Raw genomic sequence first — 19973 nt, 5'->3', positions numbered from 1 at the left:
GTGTACATGCCTGTTTAATGAAGGATAGTGAGATCATATCCCATGATACGATGCCGTGATCCATCAGCTCCAGAAATGCAGTAAGTGTGAAGGCTAACATCTCACCAAAACTATAACACACACACACACACACGCACAAAACATATAATAAATCATTACACTGCACATTAGGAACACAGCGCGGGAAATGAAGACACCTGTAGCAGTGTACGTGTGAGCTGTGACTGCTGATGTGACTGAGCAGATATTTCAGCGTGGTACGTTATCATGGTGTGTTAGCATGAGTGTGTTAGCATGGTGTGCTAGCGTGTATGTGTGTGTGTGTTAGCGTGTGTGTGACTCACTGCGTGCCGCTCTCCACCAGTCGTGCCAGTGTGTTCATTCCCTCGATGTTAATGAACTCAGTGGCGAAGGAGGGGTCGGCCGAGAGCTTGGCCAATTCCTTCAGTGCCTCCAGACGAGCGTCGATGCTCAGAGACTGAATCCTGTCCAGGAGCTGACGGGCCGCTCGAGCCTAATCAACACAAACACACAAACAAACCGACACGAAAAACAATAAATGAAATCAATTCTCTCACCCAGATTAAATAATCAGGTGTGTTATTATTCTAATCACAGACTATGAATATTAAAATCCCTTGAAGCCTTTACATCTCAGATCATATCCCAATGTTCTAATATTCCTCACATCGGCAGGTTTAATATCAACCTGAGACGAGAAAGATAATAAATATTTTAGATTAAGATCAGATTTAGATTAGATGAAGTTTTGAGGGAAATTGTGAATATTTACGGGAGAGATGGCTAATCTCAGGATGCTGCCATTCTTGATGTCTCCACGGCTCTGAAATACACAAACATCAGTGTAAATCACTCTAATTACACGCACTCTCTCCAAATCACGCGCACGTGTGTGTGTGCGAGTGTGTGTGCGTGTGTGTGTGTGTGAGTGAGTGTGTGTGCGTGCGTCTGTGTGTGTGTGTGTGTGTGTGTGTGAGTGAGTGTGTGTGCGTGCGTCTGTGTGTGTGTGTGTGTGTGAGTGAGTGTGTGTGCGTGTGTGTGTGTGTGAGTGAGTGTGTGTGCGTGCGTCTGTGTGTGTGTGCGTGTGTGTGTGAGTGAGTGTGTGTGCGTGCGTCCGTGTGTGTGTGTTACCTGTTCGGTGATGTAAAGCTGAGCTCCATCAGCGTAGCGTAAAGCGAACTGCTCTGAACCGGACAGAGACCATCTGATAACACAATCCAATCAAACTCAGTAAACGGCTGAAGACATCGTTACGGGTCCAAACACGGGATTTTCATGCAGATGTTAATGTGGACTATTTTAGCACAGTTTGGCGTTTACATATTTAAAGTAAGTGGGTGGGGTTAATGATCCAATCACATGTAAACAGGAGTTAACAGTCACTAAGCTTGAAAAATGGGACTGTAGGGGGCGCTATAATGTCAAACTCAAGAATTATTTTTGCCGTGTTTCTTTTTCAATTAGACATAATTAACACCTTTGTACAAGTGCAAGAGGTAAGTTGATTATTGTCCTACAGCAGCATGTCCCTAAGGGTTTAATTCTTGTTATACCGCAGTAATTTATCTGATCAATGATTCCTTTTTTTATTGATTTAAGAACACATACACTTTAAGCTGAGTGCACACTGCACCATTTCAGCACAGATTTCGCATTGATTACTCGCTGAATGTTCCCGTGGCAACGGTTCACGTAGCATAAACGGTTCAGCAACATCATTTGCAAGCGACTGCTGAGCCGCCGATATTTTCAAACACGTTTGATTTTCTTTTTACGATGAAAAGCCAATGAGTCCGAGAGGGAATCAAATTCACCTTCTGTGACGCGCAGCACATTCCTGAATCTGGTTTATAATCCACCTGCTGATCATATAACAACACTTCCTCTCTCTATTCTCTCTCTCTTTATTCTCTTTATTCTCCCTCTCTCTTTATTCTCACTATTCTCTCTCTCTATTCTCACTCTATTCTCTCTATCTTTATTCTCTCTCTCTATTCTCTGTCTTTATTCACTCTCTATTCTCTCTCTTTATTCTCTCTCTCTATTCTCTCTATTCTCCCTCTCTCTTTATTCTCTCTCTATTCTCTCTCTTTATTCTCTCTCTATTCTCTCTCTTTATTCTCTCTCTATTCTCTCTCTTTATTCTCTCTCTATTCTCTCTCTCTCTCTATTCTCTCTCTCTATTCTCTCTCTCTATTCTCTCTCTCATTATTCACTCTATTCTCTCTCTCTTTATTCTCTCTATTCTCTCTCTTTATTCTCTCTCTATTCTCTTTCTTCTCTCTCTTTATTCACTCTCTCTATACTTTCTCTGTTCTTTCTTCTCTCTCTCTTTATTCACTCTCTTTATTCTCTCTCTCTATTCTCTCTCTATTTATTCTCTCTCTTTATTTTCTCTCTCCACGTTAATAAGTGAAAAAACACAGGTCAGGGAACAGTGAAGAAGTGTAAACTCTGTGCTGAAGATGTGGAAAACATAAAGTTACAGCTTCACCTCTGACTGTTACACAACGCTGACACTGGAGACTCCGTCCATGTTACATAAACACACTTCTCCTTCCTTCAGGAAAACGTCACTGTAGCGAATGTATTAATATAAACCTGCGCTACTCTCAGAGCTGCTGTTATAGAGAACTAATCAACACCTTCTGACCAATCACAGTCCAGAACTGTGGTGTAATGTTAACCAATATCCTCCTGTTTCATTAATAAACGCTGTATTCAGTCATATTCACTCACCCATCACACACCTCTCTTACGATGGAGGAGAGTGGCTTTTTCTGCAAAACACACACACACACACACACACACACACACACACACACACACACACAGAGTGATGACAGAATTACAGATTAAGTCATTAGTAATGAGAGGATGAGGAGATTATGGTGTTCTGACCTGGTCGATCTCAATGAGCTGTGCGTTTGCTCCGGGCCACTCGACGGCCACTTTCACGATGTCTGATGGTGGAGGCATCCTACACACACATACACACACACACTCCTGTATTTTACAGATTAGAGAGTAAACATGTAGTTTGGCTCCTCAGCTTTTTCCTGTTGTTGCATCATAGTTGATTTTCCTCTGTGTGTGTGTGTGTGTGTGTGTGTGTGTGTGTGTGTGTGTGTGCGTGTGTGTGTGTGAGCTTGTGTGAGAGAGTGTATGTGTGTGTGTGATATCAGGATTCTCAAATCTGTTAAATCTGCAGAAGGTGAAAGAGTGTGAGGAGGAAAAATGAGCCACTTCACTGACGTCACTTCCTGTGTGTTTAATTTGAAAAGTTTTCATCAGAATTATAAAATATAATCTTTTTCTTCTTATTATTATTATTATTTTACAATTTATTTAAAAACTGAATGCAAAAGTAAGAGGATGAAGATGATATCCAGACTTCACATACAGTTTCTAACACAATGTAAATGTATAGAGTGTGTGTGTGTGTGTGTGTGTGTGTGTGTGTGTGTGTGTGTGTGCGTGTGTTCTAGATGACTCATGCATTAGAGAGATTAATGCAGTCTGTGCAGGACTTTATAACTCCGTGTGTGTGTGTGTGTGTGTGTGTGTGTGTGTGTGATGTGTGTGTGTGTGTGTTTATGTGTGTGATGTGGTGTGTGTTATGTGTGTGTGTGTGACGTGTGTGTGTGACGTGTGTTATGTGTGTGTGTGTGTGTGTGGGTGTGTGTGTTAATTGTAAAAACTGCACATTAAGTCGTTCAGACAGAAACCTGATGCTGCGCGTGTGGAAGGAATAATGGAGGGATGAACGAAGGGGAAAAGGAAGTGTATGAAACAGAAAGAAAGAATGGAGAGATGGAGAGATGTTAGAGGAGGTGTATATTCAGCCGCATCTCCAACACCAGCTGTCCTTCACACATCCACATCTCACCAATTATCAGGAAATAATCATTAAATCGATGTTAAATGTGCAGTAACGCTCCTCTGCAGCTGTAACGCCACTGAAACACATACACACACACACACACACACACACACCGATTTTTTTTTCGCGGTTCCGTTCCTTGTGTAACAGTAAACACACACACAGAGATGAAGAGATGATGGGGTGATGAGATGATGAGGTGTAATAAGGCGTTATGGAGGTGCTGTGAGTACCTGTTTGAGTGAATCAGCGCGCTGTAACGCTGGGGATTCTCCTCCGATTCTCCTCCATACTCATCACATCCTCCTGCAGAGCCGAGGGCTGCCACATCCAGCACTAATCCTCCTGTAAGACCCACAAAAACCACAAAACCCCACACATGCTCAAAAAGTGTCTAACAGACTCATTTGCATATTAACAGAATCGTTAAGATTAACTGCATCAAAATAGGGTACATGACAGTACCCTAATGTCCCAAAAACTGCAATGAATTTCCTGTTTACACAACTGCACTATTTCACCATGTACTATGAGCACATTTATAGAAGGGGTGTATTTATTTATAAACGCACTCTCCGGTGTCACCCAGCTGAGGACGGGTTCCCTTTTGAGTCTGGTTCCTCTCAAGGTTTCTTCCTCATATCATCTCAGGGAGTTTTTCCTCAGCACCGTCGCCTCTGGCTGCTCAATAGGGTTCAATTCATACATACGGAGTCACATTTAAAATCTATATCCTGTGTTTATATATTTCTGTACAGCTGCTCTGGGAGAATGTCTACTGTTAAATACGCTATACAAATAAAACTGAACTGAATAAATAAATAAATAACGGAACTCATCCCGCTGTACCGGAGCTGATGTTGAATTTATTTATAAATCTAAAATCAACCCAGTTACAGAACAATGATAAACTTCACAAAGTGAAAATAATCTGAATTTTAAAGCACAGAAGCATAAATGTCTGATAAATCAGGTGTGATATATAATATATAATATACACTGTATGATGTATGCTGAGAAAGTGATTATTTGTTACAAACATTAAATATCTATCAACATTTCTTACAGTATGAATAAAAACTTCCTGATTTTATGAAGAAGTCTCCGGATGTTTCGATTGGCATCTCAAATCTAATTTAAAAAAACGCAACAACAAAACAAAAACAACCAATAAAATAAAATATAATAAAATAAAGCAGCATTTCTCAGTAGAATGTGATTAAAGGCAGAGTGAAGGCTGATGTGGACAAACCTGGCAACCCTGCGGTCAGTAGGCGGGTCTTAACAGCTGCTGGGTTTTCCTATTAGCTGCTCCAAGTGTCAATCACTCTGAGTGGAGGCGGAATTAAAGTAGCCGCTGGTACTGAGCGCAACAAATAATGATAATAATAATAATAATTAAAAAATGTTTGTCATGACACATTAAATATTAAAATAAATTGACATCAAATTATAATATTTATACACATTATTAACAAAATATCTAAATCCAATGTTTCTTTTCAAATTAAATAAATAAATAAATGTAATTCATACTGAAACGGAGTCAGATTTAGACCTGATGTTTTATAGTTCCCATTAAGAAATATTACATATAGGATCATGTCCAGTGTGTGTGTGTGTGTGTGTGTGTGTGTGTAAAGGAACATTAAAATATTTTATATGTGATAAAATACAGAATCCAGTCTTTATTATGATTTCATTTTCAACACTTTTATAAACATCTGGATATTTTTCAGACAGAAATGAAATGATAAATAAAGAGAAGGAATAAACACCACATTAACACTAAATCTCTGAACTGAACAATAAAAACATTTGTTTATATTCAGGAGGAAAAGTTTTTGCTTCTGCAACTTTACATGTGTAAAATATTAGAATAAGAGGAAAAGCTCAATATTTTACAGCAAACACAGTTTTAATACGTGCAGGAATTTAAATCATTAACATGAATTACACTTTCATCTGAATTTATTATCTTCAAACACACAAACAACAACCTGCATAACAATATTTATACAACATGATTTAAATAGGAGCATTCAAATACACACATCTCTAACACCTGTGTGTGTGTGTGTGAGAGAGAGATCGAGATGATACTCAGGTGTACAATACATCAGCATGAGGCAGCATGTACGTGTGTGTGTGTGTGTGTGTGTGTGTGTGTGTGTGAATGAGTGAGTGTGAGAGAGAGAAAGAAAATGACCGCTGTCTGTCTTCATTATTCTGATTATAGGTCATGTTTGTGTCGTTGCTATGGTAACACTAGCGCTAGCTAGCGACCTGTCATGCACCATTTATTACTCGCTAACTAGCATTAGTCATGTTAGCGCACTTTCTGCACTAAAAGCTAACGCTACACAATTTATTACGAGACAAATAAAAGTTGTCAAATTCTAGCATTTGGGACGGAGCCAAAATGGCCGACATTGTAGTATAACTTCTAATGGTGAATTGTACAGTTTGGGACAGAGCCACAATGGCGGCTGTAGTAGGAAAGTGCTGACTCATGGTGAGCTGTAGCGTTTGTAGAGATGTGTGTGGTGATGATTTGGAGTGTGAGATCAGAACAGGAATAATGAGATGTTTATTTTTCCTCCAGTTCACATTTACACGCTTAAACCAGCTGTTCTACCAGTTAGCGTCGTCCCACCCCTCCTCGTCAGCTTTAGGGCTCTTCTTGTTCTTGTTGTCTCCACCGTTCTCCCAGTGGTTCTCCCAGTTCTCCCAGTTGTCCCCGGTGCTGTGTTTGTTGTCGGAGCCCCAGTTCTCCCAGCTGTCCGAGCTCTTCTTCCCGCCCGAGTTCTCCACGTGGGTCCAGCTCTCACTGCTCGGGGACTTTTTGGTCTTGCTGTTAGCTTCAGCTCCGAACGAATCCCAGAACCCACGATCGACGCCGTCGCTGTTCTGATATCCGGCAGCGCTGCTGTCATAAACGTCGCCCTCTGCAGGACTGGAGGAGTCACTCAACACATTAATCACCACATTATACTAAACACTTACAACTTTATCACTAACTTTTAGTTTCTCTGTTTACTTTTATTCAATAAAATTCAATTCTTTATATTTATAGATATTTATTCATCACATCTAAATTAAACATTTATTACTATCATTTCAATTTAAAAATATTAATACACAATAATTACAATGTAGTAAAATTCTAAAACTGCACTGAAAGACAAATAATTTAATATTTTAAGATTTTTCAAAAATGTTGAGTTTAATCTTTTAAAAATGTAGATAAATTTAATACATATGACTAAAAAAATTAATGAATCTGGAATTATTAAAAGAATTAATTGCATATTTTAGTAAAATTCTTGGGTTAAATAAATAAATTGTATGTAATTTCTTTTCTGATTTTTTTAATTTCTTTTTTTACTATTTTGTCTTTTTTTTCTTAAATAAATCTTTAACTCTTCACGAAAAAGTTATTTAAAGAACTTTAATAGAAAATTTCATTACATTTTGATGAATAATATAAATAACGATGTAGGTGTTTTCTCTCAGTGTGACTGATTCTCCTGTATAAACTTTACTGAATAAATTATAATGAAATTAAAATAAAATAATAAATTACCCATCAGCAGCATCAGCTGGTTTTCCACTGAAGAATGAGCTCATGTCCTTCCAACCTTTCGCTCCAGCATCCTGAACCTGAAGCACAGACACACACACACACACACACACACACACACACACACACACACACTTAATAACTCACCAATAAAAGCATAAGCATGTGGTTTAAACACGGCTGAAACACTGAACAGGATGTAATGTGCTCATTAACTCACCGTCAGAAACACAACATCCGCAGCACAAAGAAATAAAAACACAAACATTATTACTGAAATATTCATAAAAATCAGCCACGCCCTCTTCCTCTGAGACGCCAGGATTTAATCCAGTTGTTAGTTTGTTATTAATGAAGCGCTGCACTAACCAGCTCTCGTCTACTTCCCCTAAACACTCTCAGGTGTAACTGCAGGAAAGTGTTGCTAATCAGATGCTAACTAGCTTGTTTGCTATTCAGCTAGCATATTGGTGCTTAAAGCTCTAAAAGGAGATGACATCAGTGCCGCACTGCATTGTGGGTAAATTCTGCAGTATTGCATTGTGGGTAAATTCTGCAGTATTGCATTGTGGGTAAATTCTGGTCCTGCTGTCTGCAGTGATGTCAACTTTAAGGACTTTAATTAAGGTATTAAAATCCCCTCACTCAATCAAAGGGGAAGTGAAAGAGTGCGCGCTGCAGGATTGAGCTCTATGTATCCCATAATTCTCTGCTCAGAGGAAGTGGGCGTGGCTCTGTAGCTCATACCTTGGAGGCAATGTCATTGAAGCTGACGGTGACTTCATCAAACAACTTTCCATCTTTAACCTAAATGAGTCACACACACACACACACACACACGTCGTTCACTCAGCTCCGCCTCACCACATTTACATATGCAAATAAGTGGTACATCCTGTTCCATCACATTTCATTACTTTAATCATAATTCATCATAAATGTGTCTGAATATTGAACTGGATTCTTGTGTAATTAGAGTTTCTAAATCTAAATCCCATGCCTCTGTCAATCAACGAAACATCACAAGACCTGATCTGAAACTTATTTAAATGTTTATATGCAAATGAGCACTAACTGTGGATCTGAATAATTCATTATTTGAATGACTGGTTTATATATGTATATTGATTCCTGATTCACACTCAATGAATCACTGAATTAATCGTTAAAATGGATCACTGAATAAGTTGTTAAATGAATCACTAAGTCAATCATTAAATGAATCACTGAATCAATTGTTAAATGAATCACTGAATCATCTGTTAAATGAATCACGGAATTATTTGTTAAATGGACCACTAAATCAGTTGTTAAATGAATCACTGAATCAGTTAGATCCCACTACCGAATGAGTCGGTATGCGAGTATGAGTCATTAATTACCTTCTCCTGAGTGGGTTTGATAACACTTTCGTTTAAAGTTTGGCCTAATGCAGCTGCCTAGCAAGAGGGAAGAATACGTGTGAAAATAACGTGAATATTCTGACAGAAGAAATGATTCAGCGACACACACACATACACGCACACATACACGCACAGACACACGCGCACGCACGCACACAGACAGCAGAAGCACGGTGAAGTGTGTTCATGTGCTACAGATGGAGATTAAACCGACATGTTTTTATTTTTTTGCCTTTTTTCATGTTGGTCTCGATTTGAAACATGACTGAGCCAAATTTCCCACAATCCTCTGCATATGAGTCAGCTGTTAACTATATATCAGTGTGCAATTCACCAAGGGCAAGTGGACAAGGGTGCATTAAAAACAGTAATGAAACAACCATTAGGTTCACTAAATCACTAAAGCTGAAAAACAAATAGTTGATGTAATGATATAAAGCACAAAACCTCCCTAATTACACCAATTAATTCATTAAAGCTGCAGTATGGAACGTTTTTTGGTTAACAATGAACAAAACTCAATTATTGAGCTTCATAAACAAGCCCAAAATTATTATATCCTGTTACGGCCTCAATGTAAACAGACTTAATAAATGAGCCTGTAACATATTAAACTGAAACCACTCGCAGCTTGAAAAGCAAAAACAGAACTAATATTAGTTCTATTATAATTACTATTAGTATATATGAATATGCTATGCTTGTTTTTTGGTATAAGCTGTAGTAATTGTGAGAGAGTGAAATAACTACAGCACTGTGATTGTTGTGAGTCTGTGAGCAGACAGTGTCAGTGCATTGGGGAAAATAGTGACCATAAATGTAAAAAAAAAAACGATTTTGCTAACAAACAACCATATTTCTTAAAACAAGCCCAAAACCCATGACCCATGACCCGTGATTCTTTTCAGACAAAAAGAAGCCCAAAGCCTACCCCCCCACCCCACAAAAGACTCCAAAAGTAACTTGCAATTGTACGTTTCAAACAGAGATGGCGATAGAGAGGCAAAAGTTCAGTACTGCAGCTTTAACTAATTAAATAATTAATAACGTTTTCAAATTCAAACATTCAGTTTGTTATCCTAAACTCCACCTGACACTCCTAATTAATTTTCACGTACATTAATTACTTAAATAAATGTTTATCCATCTGCTTAGGACGCATTTGATTGGCCAAGCAAAACAAACAAACAAAAACAGAGACAGTGTGATTACAACATTATGCTCATGTTCATGGACACACAGTGAAGCAGCCAAACAACACGATACTAACATCCAACCATCAACAACTAATGATACAAACAAACAAATAAATAAATAAACAAATAGATAAATAAATAAAGGCTGGGTAACAAGAGGCGGTCATGCAGCAGCGGCAGTTTACCGGCTCTGGTGGCGGTTTATAACCTCTTAACTTTAATCCACAGAGAGAGCAGCAGGAAGTGATGCAACGCAACAGGAATTAACTTTCATTAATAAAATTAATCACACACACACACACACACACACACACACACACACACACACACACACACACACACAAACACACTGATAATAAACTCATTAAACATTACAGTTAATTACTGAGGTGTTAAACAGACTGTACTGTAAAAGCTCAGATAAGGACCCTAAGACACATGCAGCCTACCTAGGGGCCCTCCTCCTTAATGCCCTTCAGTGGGACATCATTATTAACACTTAACATTTTATAATAACACTGTGTGTGCTGAATATCGAGATATAATTATCAACACACGTCCAACAAAATCTAGAAACTTTTATACGCACCATATTTTAGAGTTTAACTTCTGTTTAAGTTTCATTTTGAAAATAATTAATAGTAATAATAATAATTATTATAATAAAGATAACTGAGCATTAAATTCTTATTTCAATTTGATGTCTATGAGATGATAAACAGTGGATTTAGAGTGCAGCTACACCTCACATGTTTATTATTAACATTACACCTGTGAGAGGTGACGCTCCTCACATTATATAATTTAGTATAAGAATAAACTACATGCTGTAAGAATATGATCAATAAATATATATCATTTAAAGAGACAGAGTGTGTAAACGTGTGTGTTAGTGTGATACACACCTTTAGAGACGCCTGACTGGCCAGTTTCGCTGTCTGTTACAGGAGAGAAGGAAAAAAACTCTTTTTAATTAAGATTCCTCCAAAAGCTCCAAATATAATAATCTGATTTATTTACAGGCCATATAACATAAAACTCTAAACACTTTTACTGTTTAATATCCATCCAGTCGCTTCAGACAAATAAACTTAACTTCAGAAAAATGTATGTTTCATCATAACATTAAAACCCAGTTAATCCCATATAGTCATATACTAATATAGCTGTGTGTGTGTATGTATGTGTGAGTGTGTGTGTGTGTGTATGAATGTGTGTGGGTGTATGTGTATGAGTGTATGTGTGTGTGTATATGAATATGTGTGGGTGTATGTCTATGAGTGTGCATGTGTTTGTGTGTGAATGTGTGTGGGTGTATGTGTGTGTGTGTGTGTGCACATCGTTCTTTATATTTCTTTTAGATAACTGTAGATGTAAATGTTATTATTAATGAATAATTTTGTTTGTTTATGATATTTAAATGTTCTTACATTATCTTTTGCAGCTGCTGCAAATTTACTGGCTCCAACTGTGAAACTGCTCCAGCCCTAAAACACACACACACACACACACACACACACACACACACACACACACACACACACACACACACACAAGTGTTAGTACAGATGCTGCTGCTGAGAGACAGAGGGAAAGTCAGATTAGTGCTGTGTGTAAATCAGTACTGAGTAAATGGAGGACATGGCGTTATTGATGAAGTCCTCGTCCTTTTTCGGAGGATTCGGCGTGTTCCCAAATCCCACGTAACGATTCTCCTGAGCCCCGCCTCCTCCGCTGTCCAATCAGAAACACTGACATCACTAAATTAATACTATAAATACTAAAACTTTTCATCAGTAAGGCTCTGTGAGGTGATTATTCCTCTAAAACATAAATGATTTAATAATTAATTTACTCTCATTAACACCAATTAACTCATTAATGAGTGAATGAAGGTGCTGATTTGTAGCCCTGATGGAACAAACATAATTAATGCAGCTGTGTGATGAGTCAGTGATTTAATAGCAATAATTATTACATGCATTAATAAAGACTATTCTTCATTAATAATAAGTTAATAAACACTGTATATAACAACGTTATTAAGAGGAACGTTAAAGAAAAACTGACCCTTGGTAAGAGTTCACGTCGTCACTGAGCCAGTCCTCAAACGCTTTATCAGAGTGTGAGGACATATGAGCCGAACCTGCTGCACTGCTGTAACACACACACACACACACACACACACACACACACACACACACACACACACACACACTATAAAACACAGCTATGGAGCATTAATGAGGTTCACTAAACAAACAGCAGAGATGAACATGACTCCGGGGGCCTGTACCATGAAGCAGGTTTAGGTGGCTCTACAGGTGAGTTTGTAGGTACTTTGTGCTGACCCTGGGTTTTAGGTACCATGAAAGTGGCTCGTGTTCAACGCCATAGTTACTTACGCTCCGGGGCAGGCTCTGTTCTGAGTAAGAGAACTCAAACCCTTGGACCAATCAGCTGTGAGCAAAGTGTCGTATAAGTGACGCAACTAATTCAGCTCGGTGTCTGTTGCAGTGGCTTCACCGTTTCTTCGTGATCCTGTGGACTTCTCTGTGCAAACTGAACTTCACAGAGAAAGAGTTTTTAGGGATAAACAAAATCCTCTGGATATCCCTGATACTTACCTCCATGAAAAATATAGATTTTCCGCAGAATCTCGTATCTTTGTGAACTTCTCGAGCCGCACGTTAAAAATCTGACACTCCGAAGCTCTTCCTGTAGCACAGACAGTACCTGCTGCTGTGCAGTTCTTTGAGAGTGGTACATATTTGCATGTGATGCGGTTAATTCAGACCTAATATATTTTCACAAATTGATCTTTATTTTTGAAATATTTAATAAAAACTGTTTATACTTGTATTAAATGAAGTGACGTGAAAGATGTCGGGATATAAGTGTTCAATCCGTTTATTCTGACTGTGAGCCTGTAAAAGTAAAATGATACATTTACACACTCAGTAAAGTTCTTTGGCGGTCGAGACGCTGCTGCTGTTTGTGATTAGTGTAGATTTAAATTCCTCATATTTCCGAATAATCATTTCCTACTCTTTAACAGGAGGTATACACACCTGCTTTTCCCCGTGTTGAACGCTATTGGCTGTTCGGTGTGCATGCACTCGTGGACTAATCCTAATTTAAGGACCAAGGCCTGAGTTTACTGAGAAAGCTGATCATCGGTGTCATGGTAACAATAACTAATCCCGTAACCCTGAGTTTGTTCAACTAGCTTCATGGTACAGGCCGCTGGTCTCTTTATCGGTATTTAATGAGACAGTACGTGATGTTACGTTCAGTGGAAAATTAAACTCAACTTTAAACCCTCGCATTCTGAATTCCACATAATTACAGAAGCATTTACCCACAGCCTGGAAGGAGGAGACAAAACATAAACAAGAAACACTAAAAGCAGGGGTCGTCCCTCTCTCCGTTAGGTCTCGTTAGCACTCGGTTATAGAGCATCAGCACGAGGATCAGGAGAGCAGCGTGAGGCCCCTGGTTAAAGTTTCGTCGACAGCAACACTAACACTGTACAACAGTCAATATTAGGGCTGGGTAAAAATGATCGATTCTCTGATTTTAATCGATCTTCAATTTAATAAAACAGTATAGATTCTTAATGCTTTACTTGAGAGGATGTGATTTTTATCTGTAGTTCACCTCTTGTCCTGATGATGTCGCCATCAATTTTTAAAACAATTTTATTTCCTAAATGTTTCGAGTTGTTAATGAATGTCACTGTTACACATTTACAGTGTTTTTATATATTTACAGTAATGTGCAGTTTGTGTTTACCTTGTGTGTATTGTATGCACAGATTTATGATTTCTTGTTACAATGTTTGTTACTCAAAGTAAAAAGCAATTAAAGATAATTGTGTGTTTTATTGTTAATGTAAATGTGTATTTCAGTAATATAGATATGTAGGAAGGTTTCAGTTACCAGCATTTATTTTAAAATATGTCTGCAAAACTAACATTTTAAATGAAATATTGATAATTAATGTAACCAAATAAATAAGAATCGAGTTGAATCGCCACATTGGTCACAATACCCAGCACTAGTCAGTATTATTTAGGAAAACAAAGTGAATATTCTATGACTTCACCAATAATTATAAAGAGTGTGTGTGTGTGTATATGTGTGTACACTCACCGGTGTGATGATGACAGAGCGGTCTTGGGCTGATGAGGAGTCCAGTTTTTAGCGGGAGAGTTTTCAATTGTCCACTCTTTACCTTCTGCCTCAGTGGCCACCTATCACACACACACACACACGCACGCACACACATGCACGCACATACACGCACGCGCACACACACATGAACACACTCGCACACAGCGTAACAAATGTAACATCACACACATACCAATACTTCTGATTTCAGTCATGCTTTATAATATTATAATGACATTTTTTAAGAGTGTGAGTCTGTGTGTGTAAAAGTGGGTGAGTAAGAGTGTGAGAGTGTGTGAGTAAGAATGTGAGTGTGTGTGAGTGTGTGTGTGTGAGAGAGAGAGAGAGTGTGTGTGAGTAAGAGTGTGTGTGTATATAAGAGTGTCTGAGTGTGTGTGAGTAAGAGTGTGAGTGTGTGTGAGAGTGTGTGCGCGTGCGCGCGTGTGTGTGTGTGTGTGTGTGTGTGTGTGTGAGAGAGAGTCTCACTTTGTCCCTGAACAGTGCTGCAGCTCGGCTGTTGTATTTCTCCTGTAAGCTCCAGTTGGGGTTGAAATCCTCCTGCAGCTCCAGAAACAGACGGAACTTCTGGTTTCCTCCAGCCTTCATCTTCTCCAGCTCCACATCCTTCCACTTATCCATCGACACCGAGCGCACAAAGCTACAGTAACCACACCCACAGGAAGAAAGAGTTCAATCACCTGTCTCTCTCACTCTGTCTCTCTCTCTGTCACCTGGTCGATCTGTCTCACTGTCTCAGCCTGTCTCTCTCTTTGTGTCTCTTCTGGTCGATCTGTCTCACTCTCTGTGTCACCTGATCGATCTGTCTCACCCTGTCTCTCTCTCTGTGTCACCTGGTCGATCTCTCTCACTGTCTCAGCCTGCGTCTCTCTCTGTCTGTGTCACCTGGTCAATCTGTCTCACTGTCTTAGCCTGCATCTCTCTCTCTGTCTCACCTGGTCAATCTGTCTCACTGTCTCAGCCTGTGTCTCTCTTTCTGTGTCACCTGGTCGATCTGTCTCACTGTCTCAGCCTGCCTCTCTCTCTATAATAGCTGAGTGACTGACCTGAGGTGAACTCCGAGTCCTCTGTGTTTTCCGGAACATTCCAGACAGATCCATATTCCGTACGTCACACTGACCCACTGAGGGTTAAACGCCCCACATTCAAAACATATCTGGAACAAACACATACACACACAGTGTATAATAAAGATGATGATAAAGATAATATCATTTTAACGTCTATTGCTTAGTAATGTTTACAGACATAAAGCACTGTGTACTGTTAATCCATACTCTCCCTATAACTACATAGAACTCTCTCAATACTCTCGCTGTAACTACACAGAACTCTCTCCATACTCTCGCTGTAACTACACAGAACTCTCTCCATACTCTTGCTGTAACTACACAGAACTCTCGCTGTAACTACACAGAACTCTCTCCATTCTCTCCCTGTAACTACACAGAACTCTCTCAATACTCTCGCTGTAACTACACAGAACTCTCGCTGTAACTACACAGAACTCTCTCCATTCTCTCCCTGTAACTACACAGAACTCTCTCAATACTCTCGCTGTAACTACACAGAACTCTCGCTGTAACTACACAGAAGTCTCGCCATACTCTTGCTGTAACTACACAGAACTCTCTCCATACTCTCGCTGTAACTGTGTGATGATGATAAAAAAAAATTTATATTAAGGTATGTGAAGTGAATTAATACACACATTATTTCCATCATCGGTCCTGACTTCCTTCAGAACACGTCGGGTTCGGGGACTCGCCATCTGTACATAAACACATAAATATGTCAATTTAAAAATAACTTAATAAACTACTACAACAAATACTAATACTAATAATAATAAAAGTAAAGTCTTATAAATAAGAGTGAATGTGAAAGTTTGCTTGTCCTGAGGAATAATTTCACAGTAATATAATTCATTTAAATATAAATATCAGAAGTTTATATGACAATTATATGGTGAATATAACAAACCTGACCAAAGTGTTGACTAAAAGTAAGTATAAATTCTCTGCAGTGTAAATAACTAAAGAATGAATTCTGTATTTAATTACAGTAATTTCTTCAGATCAACACTGAATGTGAATAAATCACCTGAAAATGGTTAAACTCAGTTTAAAATACACAAAATTCTCATAAATACATTAAATATACATGAAGGTTTTAACATTTATTGCATTTCTTCTTCACACAATCACAGGAAACCGTAGAAAAGCTTCAACAGCGTTTCTGAAACCTGATAATAAACCTGAGAACACACCTCGCTCCGATTAAAGATTAAAGATGGAGTTTAATAATAAACAATACAGCAGAATAAATGTAATAAAGTTGAGTCGCGCGCACCTGATCAGTGAAGAAGCCCCGGACTGAGGGTGAGGAGGAGGATGATGATGGTGTAGCTGCTGGATCTGAGAGAAAGAGCTGATTTAAAGACTATTCTATAAAAATAATTCCGCTTTATCGCTTATTGTCCATCCACACACAGCTTGTGTATAACCCTGTGTCTTTACATTAAAGCGCTACGACGTCATCACGTCTCTAATGTATAGATCTGTGGGGTTTTTTGCTTTGCTGCGTTGGCAGTAGAAAACCCGTGCGTGACGTCACACCGGTAGCGGAAGTGAATTCCTTTCATTCAATTCAGTCGTGGACTGTTTGTTTTCACTTCCGGTTTACATACTGTATCTCTATTTTTGACTACGGTTTTTATTTTTCAACTACCTTGAAAAAAAATAATAATAAATTATATATACTACATCTCCCACAAACCTCAGCGCTCCTGCCTAACTAGCAAATCTTCATTGATCTGAATGTGGCTATCTTCGCTAAAATAAAAATATTTATAAAGCAAGCTAACATGTCTGTATTGACCATGCTTATAATTAGGTCATTATGGAGATTTTCTTTACTTGAATCTACGCTGAAAAAAAAGTGACTTTTGCGTCCAGTAGTTAGCTAGCTATCATAATTTCAATCAGCTGCAAAGTAGCTAGCTTGTAGAATACCCGGATAAAAAATATTTGATTGGTTAAGACGGCCCTCGCGTAGTGAGCTTGTACATATATATATTTTTTTAATGTTATATATATATATATGTAAACATTTAAAGCATCTAATATGCCGTTATTTCCCAAAGGTTAACTCAGAAACACTCATGAAACGAATCTAAGTTTTATTAACGAAGCCGGTTCATTCACGAATTTACTTCCGGTATGAAGCAACGCCATAGTTAATGACGTCGCTCACTTGGCTTCCGGAGAGCAGTGAAGACCTGAGAGCTGAGCTACAGGAAGGCTGTGACCTGCACTCTTGAGCGGATTATACCTGTTTATAACGTATTAATAACACAGATTTACATTTAATTTGTTTATCTGATTTCATGTAAGTAACAGAGAGCTAATCCTAATGCTATCAGAGATTGCTCTCCTTCTTCTTCTTATAATAATAATATTAATAATATTAATAATATTAATAATATTAATTGATTTCTGTGTTTATGATTTGGACTAAAGGTTATTTGTGTTAAAGGTCAGATTATAATAGATGTTAAAGTGACAGTAAGGCTGATGTTAGCAGTAAAATGTCAAAGTGGCAGCTGTTTCATATCAGTTTTCTCACTAACTGGATTATTTCCTGTTTTCTCTAGTTGATTGGATAATGAGCTCGAACAGTAGCTGGTCTGCAGATGAGGATCAGTCCTCGAAGTTAATGAGGAAGGCTAAAGAGTCTCCGTTTGTCCCTATAGGTGAATTACACACACCTGCTGCTGTCATGACATTTTAATAATGTAGTATTTCAAATCAGAATGGAAATAATATTTACAGTGATACGTGTGAATCCCCAGGATAACCTCAACACCGCTGTCTGTATCAGTACTTTCATTACTCAGCAGTGTTTCAGAGTTTTATAGTAAATCTCAGATGTACTGAGGTTTCTTCTCCACATGAAAGGTTTCTTCATGTCACAGGGATATTGCAGTGTGAATTAAATCTGCAGCTCTAAAAGTTAATGTTCATGGTTTTATTGTAGAATCTAATGTTTACTGAGACTCTGAACACTCTCCTGTTTGCTCACGTAAAGATTAGTGCTGAATACGTCTTTATCACAGTATTATAACTATCATTAATATTGTGTGTGTGTTTAGGAATGGCGGGCTTCCTCGGAGTCGTAGCATACGGATTGTACAGGCTGAAATCTCGTGGTGACACGAAAATGTCTGTCCATCTGATCCACATGCGGGTCAGGGCTCAGGGCTTTGTGGTTGGCGCCATGACACTTGGTGAGAATAAAAACTTTCAGCTCATCCTAAGAGTTTTTCCTCGTCCAGAGTCACTGTGGTATGGAGTCTATCCCCGGAACACCGAGTGCGATTATAATATCCATATATTATAATATCCGTATTTCATCATAGAATTACAGCTCTAATATGCCTGAATAAAATTAAAGAGTGTTAATGAATTATATAGAGTAAAATAACGCCAAACAACAAGTGTGTGTTACTGATGTGTGCGCATCAAATCCCCTTCAAGTGCACTACAAACAGGAAGAAAGCTATTTCAGTCGTTTGACCTTACTGTGACCTTGCCCCTGTTTGAACACTCATGTCACAGATTCAGCTCTGAATAAAGTGACATCTGATTGGTTGGCCAGTGAATAGCAGGGAATTATGGGTAAATATAAATCCTGTGTTTAGAGAGAGATGCAGTGAGATGTGATATATATATATTAAATCTGTTTAGAGGACACGCTGCAAACTCAACAAGTCTCTCCAACATCACTTCACTGCTCTCACTTTCACTTTTATACTAAAGCAGTCTGCACAGAGTGATGCTGGTGGGCGTGTCCCAGTGCCTGAATGATATTGGCTGGCTGTAACGCAGGTGTGTGTTATGTTGCAGGTGTGATGTACTCGATGTATAAGGAATATCTGGCTCCTGATAAGTGAACCTGCAGCACTGATCCACATCTGCACTGAATTTATTCCAGCTGTTTATTTATTCACTTTATTTACACACAAATAAACACTAAGGAATAAACTGTAGTTTAATTTTAACACAAAGTTCCTATTAATCATCACAGATATATATAAAATTTTAGATAGGATTCTCACCAGATTCAATCATGGAGCTGTAGGACTTCAGCTTAAAGCCAGTTCCAGAAGTATTGGCACCCTGGGTAAAGATGGGTGAAAATGTCTGTGGTTTTCTTCAATAAGGCTTTATTTTTATTTTACAATAAATATAAATTTACTTGAATTAAAGGCAAGCTCATATTTCAGTGTGAGATTATCAGACAGTAAAATAAACATTCTTTGACGTGTTAATGTAGTGTAAAGTGTACTGGTCACAACTCTGATTATTACACACTGAGTTAAAGTGATTTAAAGTTTTTGAAACTTGAGGATCTGCACTTCCGATTTATTTTTTTATGGAGATGAGAAATGTTTTATTGTAGAATTTTAAGTTGCACTACTTTTTTTTGTGATTTACTTTTTTTCTGATCTTATATAGTATATAACAATAAAATATTTTTGCCATCTCATATCAACATTGTCTTGAAAACTTCATCAGAGAATTAATTTTAAAAAATTACACAATTATTTATGACATTTTAATGAATACATTTTAAAGGAGCAGCTGATTTTATTTCAGAGTTGTGAATGTGATGAGACAATAACTCAGTTT

General features: G+C 38.2%; 3 protein-coding genes across 8 annotated transcripts in view; 1 reads left to right on the top strand and 2 right to left on the bottom strand.

Annotated features, from left to right (window-relative positions):
* The window catches only part of elmo2 (engulfment and cell motility 2), an 18183-nt gene extending 13959 nt beyond the window's left edge, over positions 1 to 4224 (bottom strand). For 3 of the 4 annotated variants that reach the window (XM_017450103.3, XM_047149613.2, XM_017450105.3), the window contains exons 1-7: positions 4138 to 4224; positions 2923 to 3001; positions 2761 to 2801; positions 1153 to 1225; positions 794 to 844; positions 345 to 514; positions 11 to 110 (exon numbers count right to left, since the gene is read on the bottom strand). In XM_017450103.3, coding sequence (XP_017305592.1) covers positions 11 to 110; positions 345 to 514; positions 794 to 844; positions 1153 to 1225; positions 2761 to 2801; positions 2923 to 3000 — 513 coding nt within the window. In that variant the 5' untranslated portion in view covers position 3001; positions 4138 to 4224. Of the gene's footprint in view, positions 1 to 10; positions 111 to 344; positions 515 to 793; positions 845 to 1152; positions 1226 to 2760; positions 2802 to 2922; positions 3002 to 3910; positions 3981 to 4137 lie in introns of all 4 variants that reach the window. The other variant, XM_017450104.3, reaches the window with a different exon arrangement.
* Positions 4225 to 5572: 1348 nt separating this feature from the next.
* arfgap1 (ADP-ribosylation factor GTPase activating protein 1) lies at positions 5573 to 16915 on the bottom strand. Of its 3 annotated transcripts, none has more exons than XM_017450108.3 (13): positions 16633 to 16915; positions 15992 to 16051; positions 15327 to 15436; positions 14749 to 14920; positions 14242 to 14342; positions 12157 to 12240; positions 11712 to 11820; positions 11517 to 11573; positions 10992 to 11024; positions 8870 to 8926; positions 8235 to 8294; positions 7491 to 7567; positions 5573 to 6860 (listed from the first exon to the last, which is right to left on the bottom strand). In XM_017450108.3, the coding sequence occupies exons 2-13, from the start codon at positions 16049 to 16051 to the stop codon at positions 6539 to 6541; spliced, it is 1242 nt and encodes a 413-aa protein (XP_017305597.1). In that variant the 5' UTR covers positions 16633 to 16915; the 3' UTR covers positions 5573 to 6538. The 3 variants fall into 3 exon arrangements, with proteins under 3 accessions (XP_017305597.1, XP_017305596.1, XP_017305599.1); XM_017450107.3 differs by having other exon boundaries at positions 12157 to 12243; positions 16633 to 16914; XM_017450110.3 differs by lacking the exon at positions 8870 to 8926 and having other exon boundaries at positions 12157 to 12243; positions 16633 to 16913.
* Positions 16916 to 17513: 598 nt separating this feature from the next.
* On the top strand, positions 17514 to 19830 carry LOC108254791 (HIG1 domain family member 1A, mitochondrial). The gene is made up of 4 exons (XM_017450111.3): positions 17514 to 17670; positions 17936 to 18034; positions 18434 to 18568; positions 19188 to 19830. Exons 2-4 carry the CDS (start codon positions 17947 to 17949, stop codon positions 19232 to 19234), a joined length of 270 nt encoding a protein of 89 aa, XP_017305600.1. The 5' UTR covers positions 17514 to 17670; positions 17936 to 17946; the 3' UTR covers positions 19235 to 19830.
* Positions 19831 to 19973: the final 143 nt, after the last annotated feature.

This window comes from Ictalurus punctatus, chromosome 21 (genome assembly GCF_001660625.3).
Source record: "Ictalurus punctatus breed USDA103 chromosome 21, Coco_2.0, whole genome shotgun sequence".
Lineage (NCBI taxonomy): Eukaryota > Metazoa > Chordata > Actinopteri > Siluriformes > Ictaluridae > Ictalurus > Ictalurus punctatus.
This window is presented reverse-complemented; position numbering and strand designations above follow the sequence as displayed.

What these genes read in the sequence shown, in the direction of transcription:
- arfgap1 (XM_017450107.3), bottom strand. Translation starts at nt 16,051, where the DNA reads ATGGCGAGTCCCCGAACCCGACGTGTTCTGAAGGAAGTCAGGACCGAT. An exon ending in GCTCTGTCATCATCACACCG is followed by an intron (nt 12,244 to 14,241) that starts GTGAGTGTACAC and finishes TGTGTGTTACAG; the next exon opens with CAGTGCAGCAGGTTCGGCTC. An exon ending in CCATGTCCTCCATTTACTCA is followed by an intron (nt 11,574 to 11,711) that starts GTACTGATTTAC and finishes TGTGTGTTTTAG; the next exon opens with GGCTGGAGCAGTTTCACAGT.
- LOC108254791 (XM_017450111.3), top strand. Translation starts at nt 17,947, where the DNA reads ATGAGCTCGAACAGTAGCTGGTCTGCAGATGAGGATCAGTCCTCGAAG. An exon ending in GTCTCCGTTTGTCCCTATAG is followed by an intron (nt 18,035 to 18,433) that starts GTGAATTACACA and finishes GTGTGTGTTTAG; the next exon opens with GAATGGCGGGCTTCCTCGGA. An exon ending in GGTTGGCGCCATGACACTTG is followed by an intron (nt 18,569 to 19,187) that starts GTGAGAATAAAA and finishes GTTATGTTGCAG; the next exon opens with GTGTGATGTACTCGATGTAT.